A 19,362-nucleotide genomic window follows, 5' to 3' on the forward strand; every position below is an offset into this window, starting at 1 on the left:
GCACTCCAGTCTGGGTGACAGAGTGAGACTTCGACTCAAAAAACAAATAAACAAACAAAAAAACTCCCTCATATCACAATCACTGCCTGTTCCCACCCATAACCCCAGTAATCTATTTTGTCTCTCTAGATTAGCCTTTTCTGTATATTTAGTATAGAGTGATAACAATATGTGACCCTTTACATCTGGCTCTTTTCACCTAGCATAAGGTTATTCAGGTTCATGCAGTTTATTGCTGGGTAATATTTCATCATGTGAATGTAACACATTGTATTGATCTGTTGGCCAGTTAAGAATATTTTTATTGTTTCCACTTTGTTGCCTGTATGAATAAGGTTGCTATTACTATTTACGTACAACTCTTTGTGTAAACATGTACTTTCATTTCTGTGAGTAGAATTTCTGGGTTATGTGATACATTTATCTTTCATTTTTAAGAAACTGTCATACTGTTTTCTAAAGTAGTTGCATTGTTTTATATTCCTACCAGCAATGTGTGAGGGTTTCATCCTCCCCATATCACTGTCAACACTTGTTACTTTCTGTCTTTTGAATTGTTTAGTTTAGTGAATATTGAGTGGTATCTCATTGCAGTTTTAGTTTGCATTTTCTTATAATGTTAAGCACCTTTTCATGTGCTTTTTAGCTACTTGTGTATCTCCTCTAGTAAAATTTCAATATGTTATTTATTTTTAAATTTTGTTGTTTGTCCTATTACTGATTTGTCAGGATTTTTTATATATTCTAGATACAAATTATTTAGCAGATATGTAATATGGAAATATATTCTCCTAGTCTGTGGTTTATCTTTTCATTTTGTCTTAGTAGTGTCTTGAAGTGTAAACATTTTCAAATTTTTCAGTCCAGCTATCAATTTTCTTAATGGATTTTGTTTTTGATGTCGTATCTAAGAACTCTACCTAACCAAAGGTCATGGGAATTTTTTTCCTGTGTTTACATTTAGATGTATGATCCTTGTGTAGTTAATTTTTATGTATAGTGTGAGCTAAGAGTCTAAATTTATCTCTTGCCAGGCGAATATCCAACTGTTTTAGTGTCATTTGTTGAAAAGACTATTCTTTCTCCATTGAATTGGCTTAGTACCTTTGTCAAAAAGCAGTTGACCATAAATAAGGGTTTTTTGACTCTCAGTCCCATTTCATTGAGTCTTATGTGTATCTTTATGTCAGTAATAAAAGCTCTTAAGACAGATAAATGTCATCTATCTGGAAAACTAACTCGAGGCCTTCTCAGTTAAAAGTTAGCATTTCAGTTTTATGATTAGAAACAATCTGAACTCAAATTGTATTTTTTTTCTTATTTAGAATGTATAATAGAACTTGAACCAGTTTTGAGAACATTTGAAGAGATAACTTTTTTTGAAGCTGTTATTGAGCTAAAGAAAACAAAGGTAAATTGTCAAACCAAATGCTGGAAATTAAAATTTTAAACAACTATATATTACTCATGGAGATTTTTAGTTTGGTTTTTAATCTGTATACTTTTTGCAGATATAGGCTACATTTTTGTGGTGGGAGATTTTACCAGAGACTTCAAGTACTGTCTTTCCTTGGTCACCGAAGAACTTTTCCATTTCATTTCCTTTTTTTTTTTTTTCCATTTCATTTTCATTTCATTCCAGTTTCAGATTTTTAAACATTTCTAGAACTCTTAAATATCAGATATAAATTTAAAATATGTAATGAAGGCTAGTTGTTTACAAGGGATCCCTTAACCACTAGAAATGTTTGTTGGTTTATGTTTAATCTACATTTGTTTTCCTAAAGTTTTAGTACCTACATAGTAATAGATGTCTGGGTTCTTGTACTTCTCCTTTTATTCATTGTACTTGGACTTTTCTGAGATTCATCACCAAGTTAAGCTATAGAATCTTTATTATGACTGAGACCAAAGTGTGTGTTTTTTTATTTTTTATTTTTCTATTTCCCCCCTCAAACACTCCATGTTGCATAGAACAAAATAACAATAGCTGTTGATATGAACTACCTGTACAGTTGTCTTCTTTACTCAATCTCTTGTAGATCAGAACAATTGAAGGAACCTATTATTGCAAGATTTTTTAAAAATATTGTCAAACATCGTTTAAAAAACTACTATGGCCTTTAGGGCAAAGAAAGCATAGTTTAGAACTCACTGAGTTTTAGTAACTTGTATTTAATATATGATAATAAAAACTAGCAGTTAGCCAAACTCTTGGTGTGTGAACAAACACAGTCTTCAATTTACTGGTAAATGACATTGCTTGCCCCTTGTGGTTTGCTGAATCTACTGACATAACCTTTGGTTTAAAAAGGAAGTGCATAAAGGAAGGAACTAAAGAGGAACTTTATTGTAGTTATTTTGATAACATCTTAGTAGATACAAACTTCTTTTTTTTTTTCTGAGATGAGATCTCACTTTGTTGCCCAGGCTGGAGTACAGTGGCACAATCATAACTCACCGCAGCCTTGAACTCCTGGGCCCCACTGATTCTCCTGCCTCAGACTCCTGGGTAGCTGGGATTATAGGCTCAAGCCACCCTGCAGGATTAGACATTAATACAAACTTTTGATAACATTTTTTTTGCCTTATCTTTTCAGTTCCCTTTTTTTCTCTTCTTTTCACATCTTTGTCTTTATTTTCTTCTTCCAAAAATAGAAGGGCCTGTTGTCTTGGTTATGAAAAGGAAGAAAACCATTCTAGTTCCTTTTTTACCCCAAACAACACTAGGATTCTATACTTAAGACTGTTTTTATTTTTAGAAGAAATTTGGTTTCTTAAAGTGTATATTTTCAATTATTTTATACCATTTGATAATATGATAATAGTAGTACTTTCTTTAGTGCTTTGGGTTATTATTATTAATTTTTAGATACAATCAAGCTGTATTGCCCAGACTGGCCTTGACTTCCTGAGTGCATGCAATCCTCCCACCTCAACCTCTAGAATAGCTGGTACTAAAAACATGTACTACCAGACCCAGCTACTTTCTTCTTTGTTTTTAAGGTGCCATATGTTTTCACTTAGAGTCCTTTCTTTCTTTTTTAAAAATCCTTGTGTCAATTCTGTGAAACTGCTAGGGCAAGAAGTGTTATCTGATTTTTGTAGATGAGATATCTGAGATACAATAGTCCTTCCTTATCCATGGGGGTACATTGCACAATTCCTAGTAAATCCCTGAAATTATGGGTAGCACTGAACCCTATATATACTATGTTTCTTCCTATACATACACAGCTATGATAAAGTTTAACTTTTAAGTTAGGAATATTATGAGATTAACAATAACTAATAATAAAATAGAACAATTATAAGAATATGCTAGCATCATTATTCTTGGGCTTTGGGGCCATTAAGTAAAATAAGGGTTACTTGAACACAAGCACTGCACTATTACAACACTCAGTCTGGTAACCAAGACAGCTACTAAGTGACTAACAGGCAGGTAGCATGGATAGACTGGACAGAGGATGATTCACATCCTGGGTGAGATGAAGCGACAGGGCTCAAGATTTCATCATGCTACTTAGAACTATGTGCAATTTTAAATTTATGAATTGTTTATTTCTGGAATTTTCCATTTAGTATTACTAGACCATATTTGACTGAAGGTAACTGATGCTGCAGAAAGCAAAACTACAGATAAGCAGGGAATACTGTACAGCAGGGGTTCCCAACCCCAGACCACGGACTGGTACCTCTCTGTGGCCTGTACCTGTCTGTGGCAGCACAGCAGGAGGTGAACGACTGACAAGTGGAGCAGAGCTCCACCTCCTGTCAGATCAGCAGGAGCATTAGATTCTCATAAAAACCTGAACCCTATTGTGAACTGTGCAGGCGAGGTATCTAGATTGTACACTTCTCATGAGAATCTAATGCCTGGTAATCCCATCCTCCAACCCCCAACCCGGTCCATGGAAAAACTTGTCTTCCAAAAAACAAGTCCCTGATGCCAAAAAGGTTGGGAACCGCTGCTGTGTAGGGAAGCAAGTCACACAACACATAACACCCCTCTCAGCTACCTAACATCAGGGCCAACAGTAGAGTACAAATTTAATAAGCTTTCACAAATAAATTTCTGAGCCAAGCACTGTGGTACATGCCTGTAAGTCATAGTTACTCAGGAGGCTGTGACAGAAGGATCGCTTGCGCCTAGGAGTTCCTATCCAGTTTGGACAACATAGTTAGATTCTATCTCTTAAAAAAAATTCTGTCAACAAAGATGACTACATAAGGTGACTTGTTTTGTTTGAGTTTCCTACATTTTTTAGTTCTTTAAACTTGTTCATGTTTTCATAAATAAACACTTTCGATATCATGAATGGCAAAAACTGAACAAAAATAGTCTTTCTTTAGTATTTCATTTTATTTCTCCTTTGGGACTAATTTACTAGTTCATAAGTAATTTGATTTAACATAACTGAACACCTAACTAAAAACAATATTACTAATTCAAGGATATTGCATTATCAGATATATTTTGGTAAATTTTATAAGCACAGAATATCCTTACAATAACAAACATAGCCAAAAGCTAATTTTAAAGGTACACATAAAAATATATTTATAAAAATCAGCCGGGCGTGGTAGCGCATGCCTGTAATTCCGGCTACTCAGAAGGCTGAGGCAGAAGGATCGCTGGAGCCCAGCAGGTTGAGGCTGCGGTGGCCAGGAGCGGCCACTACACTCCAGTCTGGGCGACCGAGTGAGACTCCAACTCAAAAATATATATATATATATTTATAAATGCTCAGTTAACTACTTTGTGCAATGTACTATGCTATGTACCTTATATACTCAGATGAACAGGAGTATTTTCCTTCTAAATTTCCTTAGCCATGTAATGGAGCAAGCAGTCATAAATGTGAATAATGGAGAGCTGCGTGAGCAATCCACCATTTTCCAAAGTTCTGAAGAGTAATTGGCATTATGTTGATCTTGGAAAGAAAATCAAGTGATTGAAAAAAAAAAATCAACTGATCGATTTGTTTTTAAGTCACTCAGTAGTGATGGTAATTAATCTAAGCCTGGCTTATAGAGACAGAAGTAAATTCCTTAACAATTTCAATATAAAAGTATAATATTTAGTTATAGCATCTGCTCAGCCACTACTATTTACTGAATGTTTATTTATTGAATGTTTTTGCATATACTACTTCTAATTTTCCTTAGAGTAATCCTGCATAATAGATACTTTTATCTTCAATGTATAGATAAGTAAACTGAGATTAAGTCTCATGTTCAAGATCAAACAGGTAACCTGGGAATCTAACCCAGATCTGATTGGCTATATGACTTTTACCATTTCATTGTGACACACTACCTGTTTTATTTTAGTCCAAGTCTCAGTTTCTTGTCTATAAAATGAAAATAATAATAGTACTTACAAGCATGATCCCTGAAGTACAGTAAATGCTTAATAATTATACCTAGATAGAAATACACACTCCCAAATTTGTACCAGACACTTTATATTCATTATCTCAGTCTCTAGAACAATACTAGGTATTACTACATTTTAAAGATGAAGCCCTGAGACTCTGAGAGATCATTAATTTGCTCAAGGAAGCCAGTTAATATGAGGCAGGGTTCAAAGTTTGTTTTTCTTTTTCTTTCTTTCTTTTTTTTTTTTTTTTTTTGTTTTGGTGGAGTCTTACTCTGTCTGTCACCCAGGCTGGAGTGCAGTGGCATGCTCATGACCACTGCAACCTCGACCTGCTGGGCTCAGGTGATCCTTCCTCCTCATCCTTCCAAGTAGCTGGAGCTATAGGCATGTACCACCACACTCGGCTAATTTTTGATTTATTGTAGAGATGAGGTCTCGCCAAGTTGCCCAGGCAGATCTCAAACCCATGGACTCAGGCAGTTCTCTCACCTCAGCCTCCCAGAGTACTGGGATTATAGACATGAGCCACTGCACCCAGCCCAAAGTTTGTTTTTCTAAAGTTATTTTCCCTAATGTACACTGTCTCTATCTTTAGATTTATATGGCATATTCTCAACTGTTTGGAATGTCCTTCCATTTATTTTGTATAAATATATAGAAATAAGTAGATTGTATTTTACTTCTATAGCTTCCTAATCAACTTCTATTAAAATACATTTATGTATTTATTCCAGTTACAGAGTACTTTGAGTACTATTCATTTATGTGACAAGAAGATGGAATTATCTGTGAACATACCTGTAAATCATGGTCCACAGGAGGTAAAAAAAAGAAAAAAATCATGTTAAACCTGAAAATGTGAGAAGAATATGAAAAATCATTTGGTCTAATCCCTACCTTTATAGAAGGGAAACTAGAAAATAAATCCAGGGAACTTTTAGGATTTGTTTAGCAGCTCATGGCAATATACATCTTGAAATCACTGTTTATCCCATCAAATCACAATTCTTGCTTCTTTGGCATTCAGTTCTGTCCCTGTCATTGTTTCACACAATGAATGATTTCCCAGGGTAGTATACAGGCAAATTATTGATTACAGCTTTACTACTCTATTTATGCCACCTTGTTCTTACCTCTTGTTATAGCTAATAGGGGGGAAAAAAGCATTTTTGTTACCAAGAAGAAAGATTTTTTTAGTAGCATTCATTCAGACTTATTTCATATTAGTCATTTCTTTTAAGAATATGTGTTCATTTTACAGATTCAGAAAAGTAATACATATTTAGCATTCCTAATCCAAAATGCTCCAAAATTCAAAATTTTTTGAGCACCAGCATGATGCCACACCTGTGTTAGTCTGTTTTATGTTGCTATTAACAGAATGCCTAAAACTGGGTAATTTATAAGGAAAAGAGGCTTATTTTGTTTCTTATGATTCTGGTGGCTGGAAAGTTCAGGATTGGGCAGCTGCATCTAGAGAAGACCTCATACCACTACTTCCACTCATGGCACAAAGTAGAAGGGGAGCCAGCATGTGCAAAGAGATTACATGGTAAGACAAGGTACAAGAGAGTGAAACCAAGAAAGCCAGGCTTTTTCACAACTCAGCACTTATAGAATAGCACCAAGCTATTCATGAGGAATCCTCCCCCAGGACCCAAACACCTCCCATTAAGCCCCACCTCCCAACACTACCACATTGGGAATCAAATTTCAACATGAGATTTGATGGGGACAAACAAACCATATTCAAACCATAGCAGCACCTGACCTCATGTAATGGGCTGCAATCAAAACTTTGTTTTAGGTACAAAATTATTTTTAAATATTGTACAAAATTGCACGCAGGCTGTAAGTATAAGGTATATATGAAACAGATTAATTTCATATTTAGACTTGAGCCTCATTCCCAAGATATCTCATGTATATGCAAATATTCTAAAATTAGAAAAAACCTGAAATCAGAAACACTTCTGGTCCCAAGCATTCTGGATTAAGGGATACTCAAGCTCTAATACCTTCAAATGAACATTAAAGCAAAATAAATAATAGTTTAATCACCTTGATGTACACCATCTCATATGATTCTTGAGCCTCTTTGTGCATATTTTCAGGTAAATAGTACAGATATTTCAGGTAATAGTATAGACAAAGATCTTGAGAGCCAAAGAATTTAACTGCCCTATCAAAGGCTAGTCAGTAATCCCATGACAGAGCTGGGAGTGGCGTCAAGCTCTCCATTATTTCTTCCATGTTGAAGGAACCTCTATGCTGAGAACAGGCATTTCTAAGTCTATAGGTGACTAGAGTTACGGATATCAAATTTCCCATCCACTGTTCTAGCTGCTGGACAAAGGCTGTAAGTTATGTAGAAAATACCGAAAAAATTATTATTTCTGATGTTTCACATTGCTCCATTTCCCCCATTTGTGTTAATTAAGATGTTATGTTTATCTTCATTGGTTACATTAGAGATGTATGTGTTTCTTTAATTTTTGTGAAGTATGAGTTTTTTGTAGTTTTGATTCTTCATTTTTAATAAACCACAAGCAAGAAGTTTAGAAATGAAAACTATATAACTTTTTAAAGAATTTTTTATTAACCTAAATCCTTTATCTTATATTTACTTTAGGAATCATGTGGATCCTCTCAACTCCCTAAAAATTGTGGTTCTCCTGGAACCTCAAGGTCCCTGTCAGCTCCTCAAGACAATGATTTTTCATCTAGTATGTAAATTTTCCAATCAGTATTGACTTGCAAGTTTCCATTTTCTTTCAAGATCATATTCTTAGCAAGTAGCCATGGTTTATATGGAACATATCTTTCATTTGCATTTATAACTCATGTTTCAAGTGACAGGGTCTAAAGATATAAATACAGTAGTGGGATGTTCAACAAATAGATTTAAGCATTATAGGCAATATGTCAGACACTGGAAAAATACCCACTTTTTCTTATAAAAAAGAAAAGTGTTTCTTTTTTTAATTTATATTTTATTTTAAAGATATTTGGTACAATTCAGAATTAGGTATACAAGTGAACATTGTACAAATAAAGTTTGAGCCTCCCTTTGGTCCCTATTTTGCCTGGTTTGAGGTCAGGTGCCCTTATTAATGTTGTGGCCCCTGCCGCCCCAGCAGTATCCCACTACTGCCAATCCCTTTCTTATAGTATTATGGTAAATGTTGAAGGTCTATTTATGAGTGAGAACATGTGGTACTCTGTTCTTTGTTTCTGTGATAGATCACTGAATATGATAGATTCTAAATCCATCCAAGTTGCTACGAAGTCCGTATGTTTGGCCTTCTTTATGGCTGCATAGTATTCCATCATGTATATGTACCACATTTTTAAAATCCCCATTGTGTATATGTACCACATTTTTTAATCCAGTCCAATTTCGATGGGCAGCACAGTTGTTTCCTTGTTTTTGCTATTGTGTGAATAGTGCTGTGCAGGTATCTTTTTTGTGGAATGGCTTTAGTTCCTCCAGATATATTCCCAGTAGGAGGATTGCTGGATCATACAGCAGGTCGATTTCTAATTCTTTTAGAAATCATCACACTGTTTTCCATAGAGGTTGAACTAGTTTGCATTCCCACCAGCAGTGTAGAAACATTCCCTTTATTCTGCATCCTTGCCAGCATCTGTTGTTTTTTGTTTTATTAATGACAGCCATTCTTATTGGGGTTAGGTGGTATCTCAATGTGGTTTTGATTTGCATTTCTCTGATGATTAGTGAGGCTGTCCACTTTTTCATGTGTCTTTTGACTCCTTGTGTATCTTTTGAGAAGTGTCTATTCATGTCTCTTGCCCACTTTTTAATGGTGCTGTTTGTTTTTTTTTTTCCTTTTGGAGTTTTTTTGAGTTCCTTGTATATCCGGGATGTTAGGCATATGACTCCAAAATCCACGAGAATTGTTAAAAACCTCCCTGCACTGATAAAGGACTTTGGCAAAGTCTGGGGGTACAAAATAAATGCAAAAGACAGTTGCATTCTTATACACCAACAACAAACAGGCAGAGAACCAAATAAAAAGCACAATCCCATTCCCAGTAGCCACAAAAAAAAAATGAAATACCTTGACATCTTCCTAACCAGAGATGTGAAAGACCTTTACAATGAAAACTACAAAACACTGCTCAAAGAAATCCAAGAAGACACAAACAAATGGAAAAATATTCCATGTTCATGGATAGGAAGTATCAACAATGTTAGGATGTCCATCCTACCAAAGGCAATCTACAGATTCAACACAATACCCATTAAATTAAAAGCACCTTTCTTCTCAGACTTGGAAATGACAATACAGAAATCCATATGGGAACATAAACAACCACGAATAGCCAAAACAATCATTTGCAAGAGAAGTGTTTTCTAAGTAACCATTGTATGAAATGGAAAGTGATACATTGTAAGAGAGATGCAACTCTAGTGCTATGGTAATAGAGTTGAAGAGTAACACTCTTAACAGAGTACTTTCACAACAATCTGTTGAAAGAGATTGTCCTCATTTTACAGTTTAAGGACTCTGGATCAAATAGCTAGTAAGTGGCAAATCCTGGACTTGATGCCAGGCCTTTTGATAGATAGTTATCATGTCACTCAACTACACCATATTGTTATCATGAAGAAATTATTTTTGGCTGAAGGTTGGGTCTATGGTTATAAAGGATGGGCACTGCAGGAAGAAGGAACAATGTAGAGATATAGAAGCAAGAAAACACAGTGAGGTGAAGAGAGTGAGTGAAATGATAAAATCTTGGTTTAGTGGAGTCATATAATTACAAATTCTAACACTTAGCTATTTTGGCTTTTTTACTTGGGTAGGAAGCAACTATCACAAATGTTTTAGCAAGGGGATGACATTATAAAAATTTTTTGCTTTAGGAAGATTCATCCTGGATGAAATGTGTGGGATATTTTGAAAGGAAAAGGAGACTTGAAAATGGTGAGACCAGTCAGGGGACTATAACTGTAGTACCCATGGAGTTTAAAACTGACCCAGTGTAAAAGACGGGAGAGGTGGTGTGAGAGAAGTTATGAAGAAGTGGCTGATAGGACTTAATAACTTTTCACTTGGAGGAGGGAAGAGGGAAAAAAAAGAGGTAAAACCAAATAACATTTTTATCCTGGTGACTGGGAGAATATTGGTGCTATTAACAGAGACAGAAGTTGAAACAAGACTTAGAGTCAAGATGAATAAGTTTTTCTTTTTGTTATTTGAGGTACTAGCAGCACATATGGGGGTACTGTCCAGAGAGCTTTTGAAAAGTAAGACTAAGAGTCAGTGAAGACAGAAAATTTAATTACGTGGATTTGGAAATAGAGGTGGTGATTAAATCCTGTGGAGGAATAGGACTGCCAAAAGAGAAGGAAAAAAGACATAGGTCCTTTCTAGATTTAGAGGACACATTTAAAGTACAGGAGGAGAGAGAAGATACACAAGAAGAAATATGGGACTATATGAAGTAAAATTTCATGATTTGTAATTTGCATAGGACAATCACAGTCAGAAGTTATAGTGAAAACATTCCATATAAACCCTTTTTTTGTTTTAAGAAATATTTACTTGCAAAATTAGGTTTCTGAACCAGCTTTAATAGCAGTGACATTGGAGCCTGCCTTCTATATACTCAGATATTGACATTTTAGCTGACCAGAATAAGGAATATTCTTCCTTTAATGATTTTGTACTTTATAGGAAAAACTCAAGACTGTTCTTCTATGAAGCTATATCACTGTCCAATAAATCACAGTTGGGATGGTGCCATTTCTGCATCTCATAAGGCCACATTCTATGATCACAAGACCATTCCATGCTCTTCAGCAATAATAAATTCACTCTCAGCTGAGGGACATTCAGGTAAATATTTACTGTGAAATATTTAGTCAACTAAGCTATGTACCTCACAAATCTACACTCAGTAGATATGCCATACAGTAATGTTTACTTTTCTTTATTTCCTCAATATGGTATGTACTTACCATAGGACAAAAGAGTCAGTTACCATATTGAGGAAATAAAGAATGGGAATGCTGACACATAATAATGGGCCCAAATGGTATTCCATGAACATCTAATTAGGGAAGGAGTACTAAAAGAAGGTGTTACTTAATATATTACTAAAAGTAAAGTAATTTTTGTTTATTTAACAGCTATGCATGTATCCTCTATATTTGAAACAAAACAGACCTAAAAACAAAAACTGAAAATTAAAGTGACTTTTGCCCCATGATTTATAGCATATAGAAACATGCACTTTTTTTTTCTGGACAGTGAGAGAGGAAATAAACCAAATCTCTGAATGTTTTCTGAAAAATAAGGGCACTTTCAAAAATATCGATGTTCCATATTGGCACAATCACAGGAGAATTAAGTTTTAGTTCTTATTTCTTTTTGTGTAATTTTACTCATTGGTAGATATCTGTCCTCACCTTTTTAATTATTCCTTGCTCTTCCACAGAGCGTCTGCAGCCTGGGATAGCCCAGCAATGGATTCAGAGCAAAAGAGAAGACGTTGTGAGCCAAATGACAGAAGCCTGCCTTAACCAGGCACTAGATGCCCTTCTGTCCAGGGACTTGATCATGAAGGAGGACTACGAACTTATTAGTACCAAACCTACAAGGACCTCAAAAGTCAGACAATTACTGGACACCACTGACATACAAGGAGAAGAATTTGCCAAAGTTATAGTACAAAAGTTGAAAGACAACAAACAAATGGGTCTTCAGCCTTACCCGGAGATGCTTGTGGTTTCTAGACTACCATCTTTAAATTTACTTCAGAATAAAAGCCTATAAGTGAGCCTTTTTCAAGAAGAAAAATCATTTTATAAAAGGATATTTATATCTCTGTTGCCTTAACACTGTTTTTACAAAATCCTTATGTGTATTAGAAGCTTTACTGAAGATTCTTTGGGTATATTTTAGTCTCCTTCCATGATATTGCAGTATTTTTTTTAATTAAGTAAAAAGTTTGCATTTTGCTACATAGTTCAATTTCTTGTGTCTCTTTTGTTAATTAAGAAACTATTTTTAAAGTGCAGTCGTTATATTCTTCTTGTCCATAACAGTATCTTAAGGTATAGTGTGTTCTGATAGAAGCTACTTTCACCTTCACTTTATTTGTGAATTATTTATTACTTGTCTATGATGCAGTTTAACTTTATGAAGTAAATGCCCTTTCTATACCAGGATAGCACAGTATTCCTACCGTGTAATCCTAGGTTCAAATGCTCTAAAGGGTTATTTTAAACTTTTTATTCAGGTTACATGATAAAGTTTTATTTATGAATTCCCTTTAAAAAGTTGTTTCAAAGGTAAAACAATACAAAGCATATAAAAAAATCTTTTAATTCTGGTTATCTGCTCCCACTTTTAACCTCAGCCCTCCCCACTGCCACCAACAACCAAACTAACCAACGTTAACAGCCTGATAAATATCCTTCTACACTCTCCTCCTGCTCATGTGGAAGAGGGTCTTTTTCTTAATATTATTATTATGGCACATCATACCACAACCTGATTTTTGCACTTAATAGTACAGCCTCTACAGTCTTCCAGATCAGATACAGATCTAACTCATTCTTTTCCTTGCTGCCTAATATCCAGGCTGCTTTTTAAAATTTTCTTAACTTGTTCATACCAAGTTTAGCCCAAATAATAAAATACAGTGTGAGCTCTTCTTTTGTTGTTGTTAATGGATAATATTACTAAATGAAAACCTACAAAGAATAATAGCCCTTTTTGGAAACTGCTTGGCAAAGTCAGCAAAAATGAAATACAAGATAAATCTGAAAGTTCAAGAAGCACCAGATTCACAGACTGAAAAAAGTCACCTTTTTTTCTCATAAAAGAGGTACAATGGCTTGAGGCAATTAAAAATTTTATTAGAAATGTAAAATAATATTTTTATCTCCATTTTGCAGCTTGACACTAACTTGCACCTCTTAACTGTGCCTTTAAGAAATATGGAAATTAATAAGGAAAAAATAAAACCTAATTAAGCACATGAGTTATTTATTAAATTTTGAAAAGTGTTAAGATAATTTAATTTGGGAAATAATACGTAGAGAAAAACACTTCTTTTGGAGGCTTTCCCTTTTCTCTACACATATTCTAAAAGGAAATTATTTTGAATATTGGCGACCTCAAGTTGACTTTTATGTCAGACTTGATGTGGATTGATAAAATGGACGTTCCCCTGCTTTTTCTGTTTCTGCAAAGATTCAAAAACTTGTAATTTCGGTGTTTATGGCTATGTGCTAACAAGACATTTTCTCCCATAATTTAATGTATAGAAGACACACATGTAGTCATCCATCATCACAGCTCTGAAAGCTTTTTCTTTATGAATAACAACATATTAATGAATAATAATATGGTGTCAAGGATCAAGATGAATCTACAGTGAACTTTCATCCCTTCAGAGAGGTGTAACAATCTCAGCAACTGATTTTCATTATGACCAATATTTAATAACAATTTTAGGGAAAGATGAGAAAGAGTATGCAGAGTATACCAGCAGTCAGTATAGAACAGGGTCTGACATAGAGTAGTCACTTCCTAAATAATTCTTTAATGACTAGTTCAGTGGAATGAAAACTGAGTAAGAGAAGATATTTCCTTTAAATCAAATTTCCCAAAATGTAGTGCAAATACAGCTAATAGTAAGTGGGATTATTAAGCAGTACATAGGCACAGCAGTAAATAACATTTGAGTCATATAGTAAGGATGTTCTTTTCAGTTCTTTACTGAGCCTTTTATTTATTTATTTTAATTTTTTTTTTTTTTTTTTTTTTTTTTTTTTTTAGCTGGAGTCTCACTCTTGTCACCCAGACTGGAGTGCAGAGTCACGCTCACAGCCACCACAGCCTCAACCTGCTGGGCTCAGGCGTTCCGCTTCAGCCTTCCAAGTAGCTGGAACTACAGACACACACCACAACACCCGGCTAGTTTTTGTGATTTATTGTAGAGACGAGGTCTCACCAAGTTGCCCAGGCTGGTCTCATACCCCCAGGCTCAGGCAATTCTCTCACCTCAGCCTCCCAAAGTGCTGGGATTATAGACTGACCCATTGCACCCAGCTGAGCCTTTTATTTAAGTAAAGGAGAATATCCCAATTCTATGCTATCATCTTTCTATCCCCTTTAGTAACAAAAAGTGAATAGTCTTCAGGCTCAGAACTTCAGCAAGAATTTTATATTTTTTAATTGTATTCAGTTTGAAAATGGACTTCTACATATACAAGTGTTGATTTTCTATTATATTTGAATAATAAGAAAATTTTAAGTACTATTAAATAAATCATAGTATAGGTAGTACATGAATGTGCTAACAATGATAGAAGTAGTAGGAGAATAAAAAATTAAGATTCAGTCACTCTAGGAAGGGACCTAATAATCTATCTCTTAACTAAACAGTACTAGATAGTACTAAAGATGGCATTCCCTGCGATGTATCTTAAAACTGTATTTTAAAACAGTGCATCCCAGAAGTATAGTCCACAGACTAACTGTATTAGCATCACCTGAAGCTTGTTAGAAATGAAATTCATGGCTATTTCAGACCTACTGAATCAGTCTTCAGGGGAGAGCTCTAGGAATCTGTTTTAACAAACTCTCCAGACAATTTTTATTTGTGGTAAAGTTCAAGACTCTATTTTAAGAAACTATAGATTGGTGAATAAAAATAATTTCTTTCCAGGTACACAGATGCCCAGACATCTAGTTTTCCTAATGTCTTATTGCCATGTTTGTCTTCTGAATATATGGTCTAAACTAAGGTTTTATTAGAAAATTTTACTTTTGTTTTACATCCAATCTGAATTCCCAAAACAATTTTAGCCATGTTTTCAATTTGGAAGGATTGCATCACTTAAACATGATCATCACATCAATAGATTGGAATTTACAACTCAGTTCTTCAGGGAAGAACTTCAGAAGGGACTAAATACTTGAAATACAATAGCAGCCAGGCTGACATAGGAGGAACAATACAATAAGCAAATTGTTCTGAAAGTTGTACTAAGAAATCTGCATTGCTATGAAAGACTGAAGTGCTGCATCAGTAGTATCAAGCAGTGAAGGTTGGTTTTTCTTTCCATTCTTGTAATTAACCCTCTGCACATCCTCAACCGACTTAATCAAATATTGTTTCCTAATTTATGAAGAAAAATTATGGCCAATTGGGAGAGAAGGAAAATTGGCGAACTTTCACATTTAGCCATCCTCACAAACATCTCAGTCTCAGAAATGTGTTTCTTCTCTAAAATTATACCTCCCATGTCCCACACAGCCTACTTCCCAAACTACCTCCTGCTTTTTGTTTCTACTGAATCATTTCAAGCACCTAGGTTTCCTTTAAAAACATAATGTATTTGCTTCTCAAGAAATTTATTCTACATTATTTTTGTTACTTCTTTATTGTTTAAAATGTGATGTATAACTAATGAATGGGTTGAAAGGAACAAGTGTGAATCTGATGCTTCAAAATCCTCTACAAGACAGATGTTAATAGACATTTATCTCATGATTAAACGTTTCCATTGATAAAAGGGGAGCTTATAACCTCTTCAGGCAATTTATTTTATTTTCAGGCAGTACTATCAGTACTTTCATACTTTGATTTAAAAATCTATTTTTCTGTAGCATATATCTACTTGTCCCAGTTCCAAACCTTGGATAGTTTATAGGTTAAATCTCATCCTTCATATGACACTTTTATATATTTCCAATCTCCAATTAAGAGGCATGGTCTATACTCCCCTCAAAGTGTGGCCACCATAACTGAATACAATGCTCTTTAGTTAGGTCTTGCTGGTACAGTTGGGATATCTTCTCCCTTATACTTAAATAAGAAACTAAAAACTCATTTTTTAGCAATTATGTGTCGTTGTTGAATTGATATTTGTCTATCAGCTGGCAAATCCTTTGTCTTCTGTGTTGTTTTGCCTTATTTCTCCATTTTTATATTAGAGTTGAGTCGGGTTTTTAGGCTCAAAATAACAATTTTTCTTTATCCCTCATAATTTTTTAATATTCATCCCTAGTTCTGGTCTATCAACATATTTTTGATTCTTAAATCTGGAATAAGCCAACTTGTTATCCATAAATTTACCAAACTTTCCTTTTTTTTCCCCAGTTGGAATCTCACACCATCACCCAGGCTGGAATGCAGTGGCACACAAGCTCACAGTCGCCCTAGTGTTGACCTGCTGGACTCAGGCGATCCTGCCTCCTCAGCCTTTCAAGCAGCCGGAACTAAAGGCACAGCCTACCCACGCATGGCTAGTTTTGTTTTGTTTTGTTTTGTTTTTTATTGTAGAGACAGGTTCTACTAGGTTGCCCGGGCTGATCTCAAACCTGTGGGCTCAGGCAATCCACTTGCCTTGGCCTCGCAAAGTGCTGGGATTACAGGCTGAGCCACCAAGCCCAGTCAGTCAAACTTGCCTTTTATAATTTCATCCAGGTTACTAATTAAAATGTTGAATGGTGTTTGGCCAAGCACAAGGTCTGCAAAATGCCACAAAGCTTCTTTCCTTCGACTTGACAAAGCTCATCACTATTTAGGTACAATTGTTCATCTAATCATTAATGAATACAATTGAAATATTTTAAAATTGTTTACTTTTTAACATAAAAAAATGAAATCTACAAACTTAACCCAAATGATCTCTATTTGCAGGTCAGATTTTTTAAAGCAGTGGCTTGTTTTTTTTTTTTTTTTTTTTATCTAAAATGCATGTTTCAATATAAGTACCCCTTTTTGCTACAAGTACATTAAATTATTTAAATGGGGCATGCCTTCCCTCTTAAAATACTAAATGGGTTTTGCCCAGGCTCTACTTATGAAATCTAGTGCAAAGCACTGTCTCCACTTAAATCTCATGATTTAAGGATACCAACCACATAATCACCAAGGTCAACATCTGTTTTTTTAAAAAAAGGAAAATTAAAGACTTAACCTTAAAATTTGTATAGCTAGTACCTTTAGAGACACTTGAGGTTTATCTTTAAAACTAGAAAAAATTATTATGAAATAGAAACAACCAGTTATCCAGAGAAATTTAAACTATGATTCTCAATATAGTTCCAGAGCCTGTTGATTCTTAAAAACTATCTAGAAAAAAGCAAATAAAGAATATCTTCAGAACTTAGAGATGACACCAAAAGCATTAAAAATCGATGACGTATTGGTGAATTGAACCTCATCAAAATAAAAAGGTTTTGTTCTATAAAAAAAAACAACAACTATTTATCAACAGGACTACTAACCTGAGAGTTTGTTATAGCAGACAAGTTCAAAACCTCCAGCTTCCATATCTTTTGCTGATTCCTTTTTGGGTATATTTAGAGACCCTCAGCAAACAGGGAAGCTACCAGCAAAATAGCTTCAAGTACTCCTTATTTCTAGTTTGAAGTCTCTTTGTTAAGTACATAGTCATTATTTCCCTCCCACTGTGACTTAGGCACTCTTCAAGTCCTTTTCAACACTCAGACTTGAAGAGAATGTCATAATCACTAAGAAAGATTCTGGGTAATATGAATACTACCCTTGTTTCCACTTGTGCTCCTTAATAGAATGTTTCAAAGTTTAAAGAAGCAAGGAAAAAGAAGTTTGAAAAATTAACTCTAGATGTTTGAGCATAGCCACATTACAAACAAATAAGAGTATTAACCTAAGCCTCCCAGCAAAGCTAAAAGAACATGAAATTCTGCATTTTTCTCAACCCTAGGATAGAGTTAATAATTTCAGATTTTTAGACTCATTTTGGGCAATTAAACTGAATCTATCCTAAAGGAGGAATATGGAAACTAGTACACAGAACTTTGGTCCCCCAAAAATGTTTTAATTTTAAATCTTTTAAAAATTAGGAAAAAAATGAATATGATAACAATAGCTATAGCTTATGTTATACTATATGTCTTTATAAGAACACAGTTGTAAAATATAATTTTTTAATAATTTTTATGGAGGAAGGAGAAAAGGCATAAGTGTGTAGGGCCCATGAATGTCCTAATGCAGCCCTGATTGCAAAGCAGCTTCCCTGATGGTGGTTTGGAAAGTTTACTTGGATTGTAGAGACTATATTCACTCTGAAAGTTGATCATACAAAGGAACATTAAAAAATAAAAAAATTAAAAAGTTGATCATAGGAGTTGAGTCATACTTACCATACCCAACTAAAACAGAGCCAAGAAGCCAGGGGAAAAGTACTTGGGGCACATACCATTGCTCCAAGAATGTAATTTTTTGCAAATTTTAAACTGCTGAAACTGCCTTCTGCAACCTGAAACTGATTTTATCTATTGACTACTCAAACAACCTGCTGCAACTCTATACTAGTTTTACCCACTCTCATCACTCACCAGTCAGAGCTTGCCAGCTCCCTCAAAACCTTACAAGTGTCAGTGACCTTTCTTGAAAAGTAATATGTAAAATTTCTCCTTTTATAAGATCTCTAACCTTCTCTTTTTTCTTTGGACATATCAAAGACCACCTGGTCTGCATGCATGCCATGAATGGCCACTTTTTTCTTCTCCCCAAAAATGTTTTCTCTTTCAAGATTCATGTCTGTATTTCATTTGACTTTGACATCACTCAAATACAGTGCTACAAACATGCCAGGATAAGGGGGAGTGGATAGGGAGATTAAATAGTGGCAAATTGGGCTTGTCCACCTCAGTTCCCCCACAGTCACCTCACAGCACCAGTACGTATAGAAAAAAACAACTGGAAAGGTTAAAGTTATGGTCTTCAACACTTGAGAGTTCTCCCCATTCTACCTGCCAGCTTGGGTACAACCCTCAGGACTCTGAAAAAAACTAAGATGCAGACTTCTCACCAACCCTATCAAATCAGAGCCTGAGTTAGTTTCAATTTAATTTATAAACATAAATAAATGCATCTTGTTTCTGAGTATCATAGGCAAAATCCCACCCAACATGTAGACTTTTGGACTGGTATGC

General features: G+C 34.8%; 1 protein-coding gene across 2 annotated transcripts in view; it reads left to right on the forward strand.

The window, feature by feature from the left end:
• The window catches only part of RIPK2 (receptor interacting serine/threonine kinase 2), a 34,483-nt gene extending 22,099 nt beyond the window's left edge, over positions 1–12,384 (forward strand). For both annotated transcript variants that reach the window (XM_008060555.2, XM_021713646.1), the window contains 5 exons: positions 1,326–1,411; positions 6,121–6,207; positions 8,019–8,112; positions 11,092–11,253; positions 11,855–12,384. In XM_008060555.2, coding sequence (XP_008058746.1) covers positions 1,326–1,411; positions 6,121–6,207; positions 8,019–8,112; positions 11,092–11,253; positions 11,855–12,192 — 767 coding nt within the window. In that variant the 3' untranslated portion in view covers positions 12,193–12,384. The remainder of the gene's footprint in view (positions 1–1,325; positions 1,412–6,120; positions 6,208–8,018; positions 8,113–11,091; positions 11,254–11,854) is intronic.
• The last annotated feature ends 6,978 nt before the right edge of the window (positions 12,385–19,362 follow it).

Source organism: Carlito syrichta, unplaced genomic scaffold, assembly GCF_000164805.1.
Source record: "Carlito syrichta isolate Samal-C Ts95f unplaced genomic scaffold, Tarsius_syrichta-2.0.1 Scaffold304646, whole genome shotgun sequence".
Classification (NCBI taxonomy): Eukaryota; Metazoa; Chordata; class Mammalia; order Primates; family Tarsiidae; genus Carlito; species Carlito syrichta.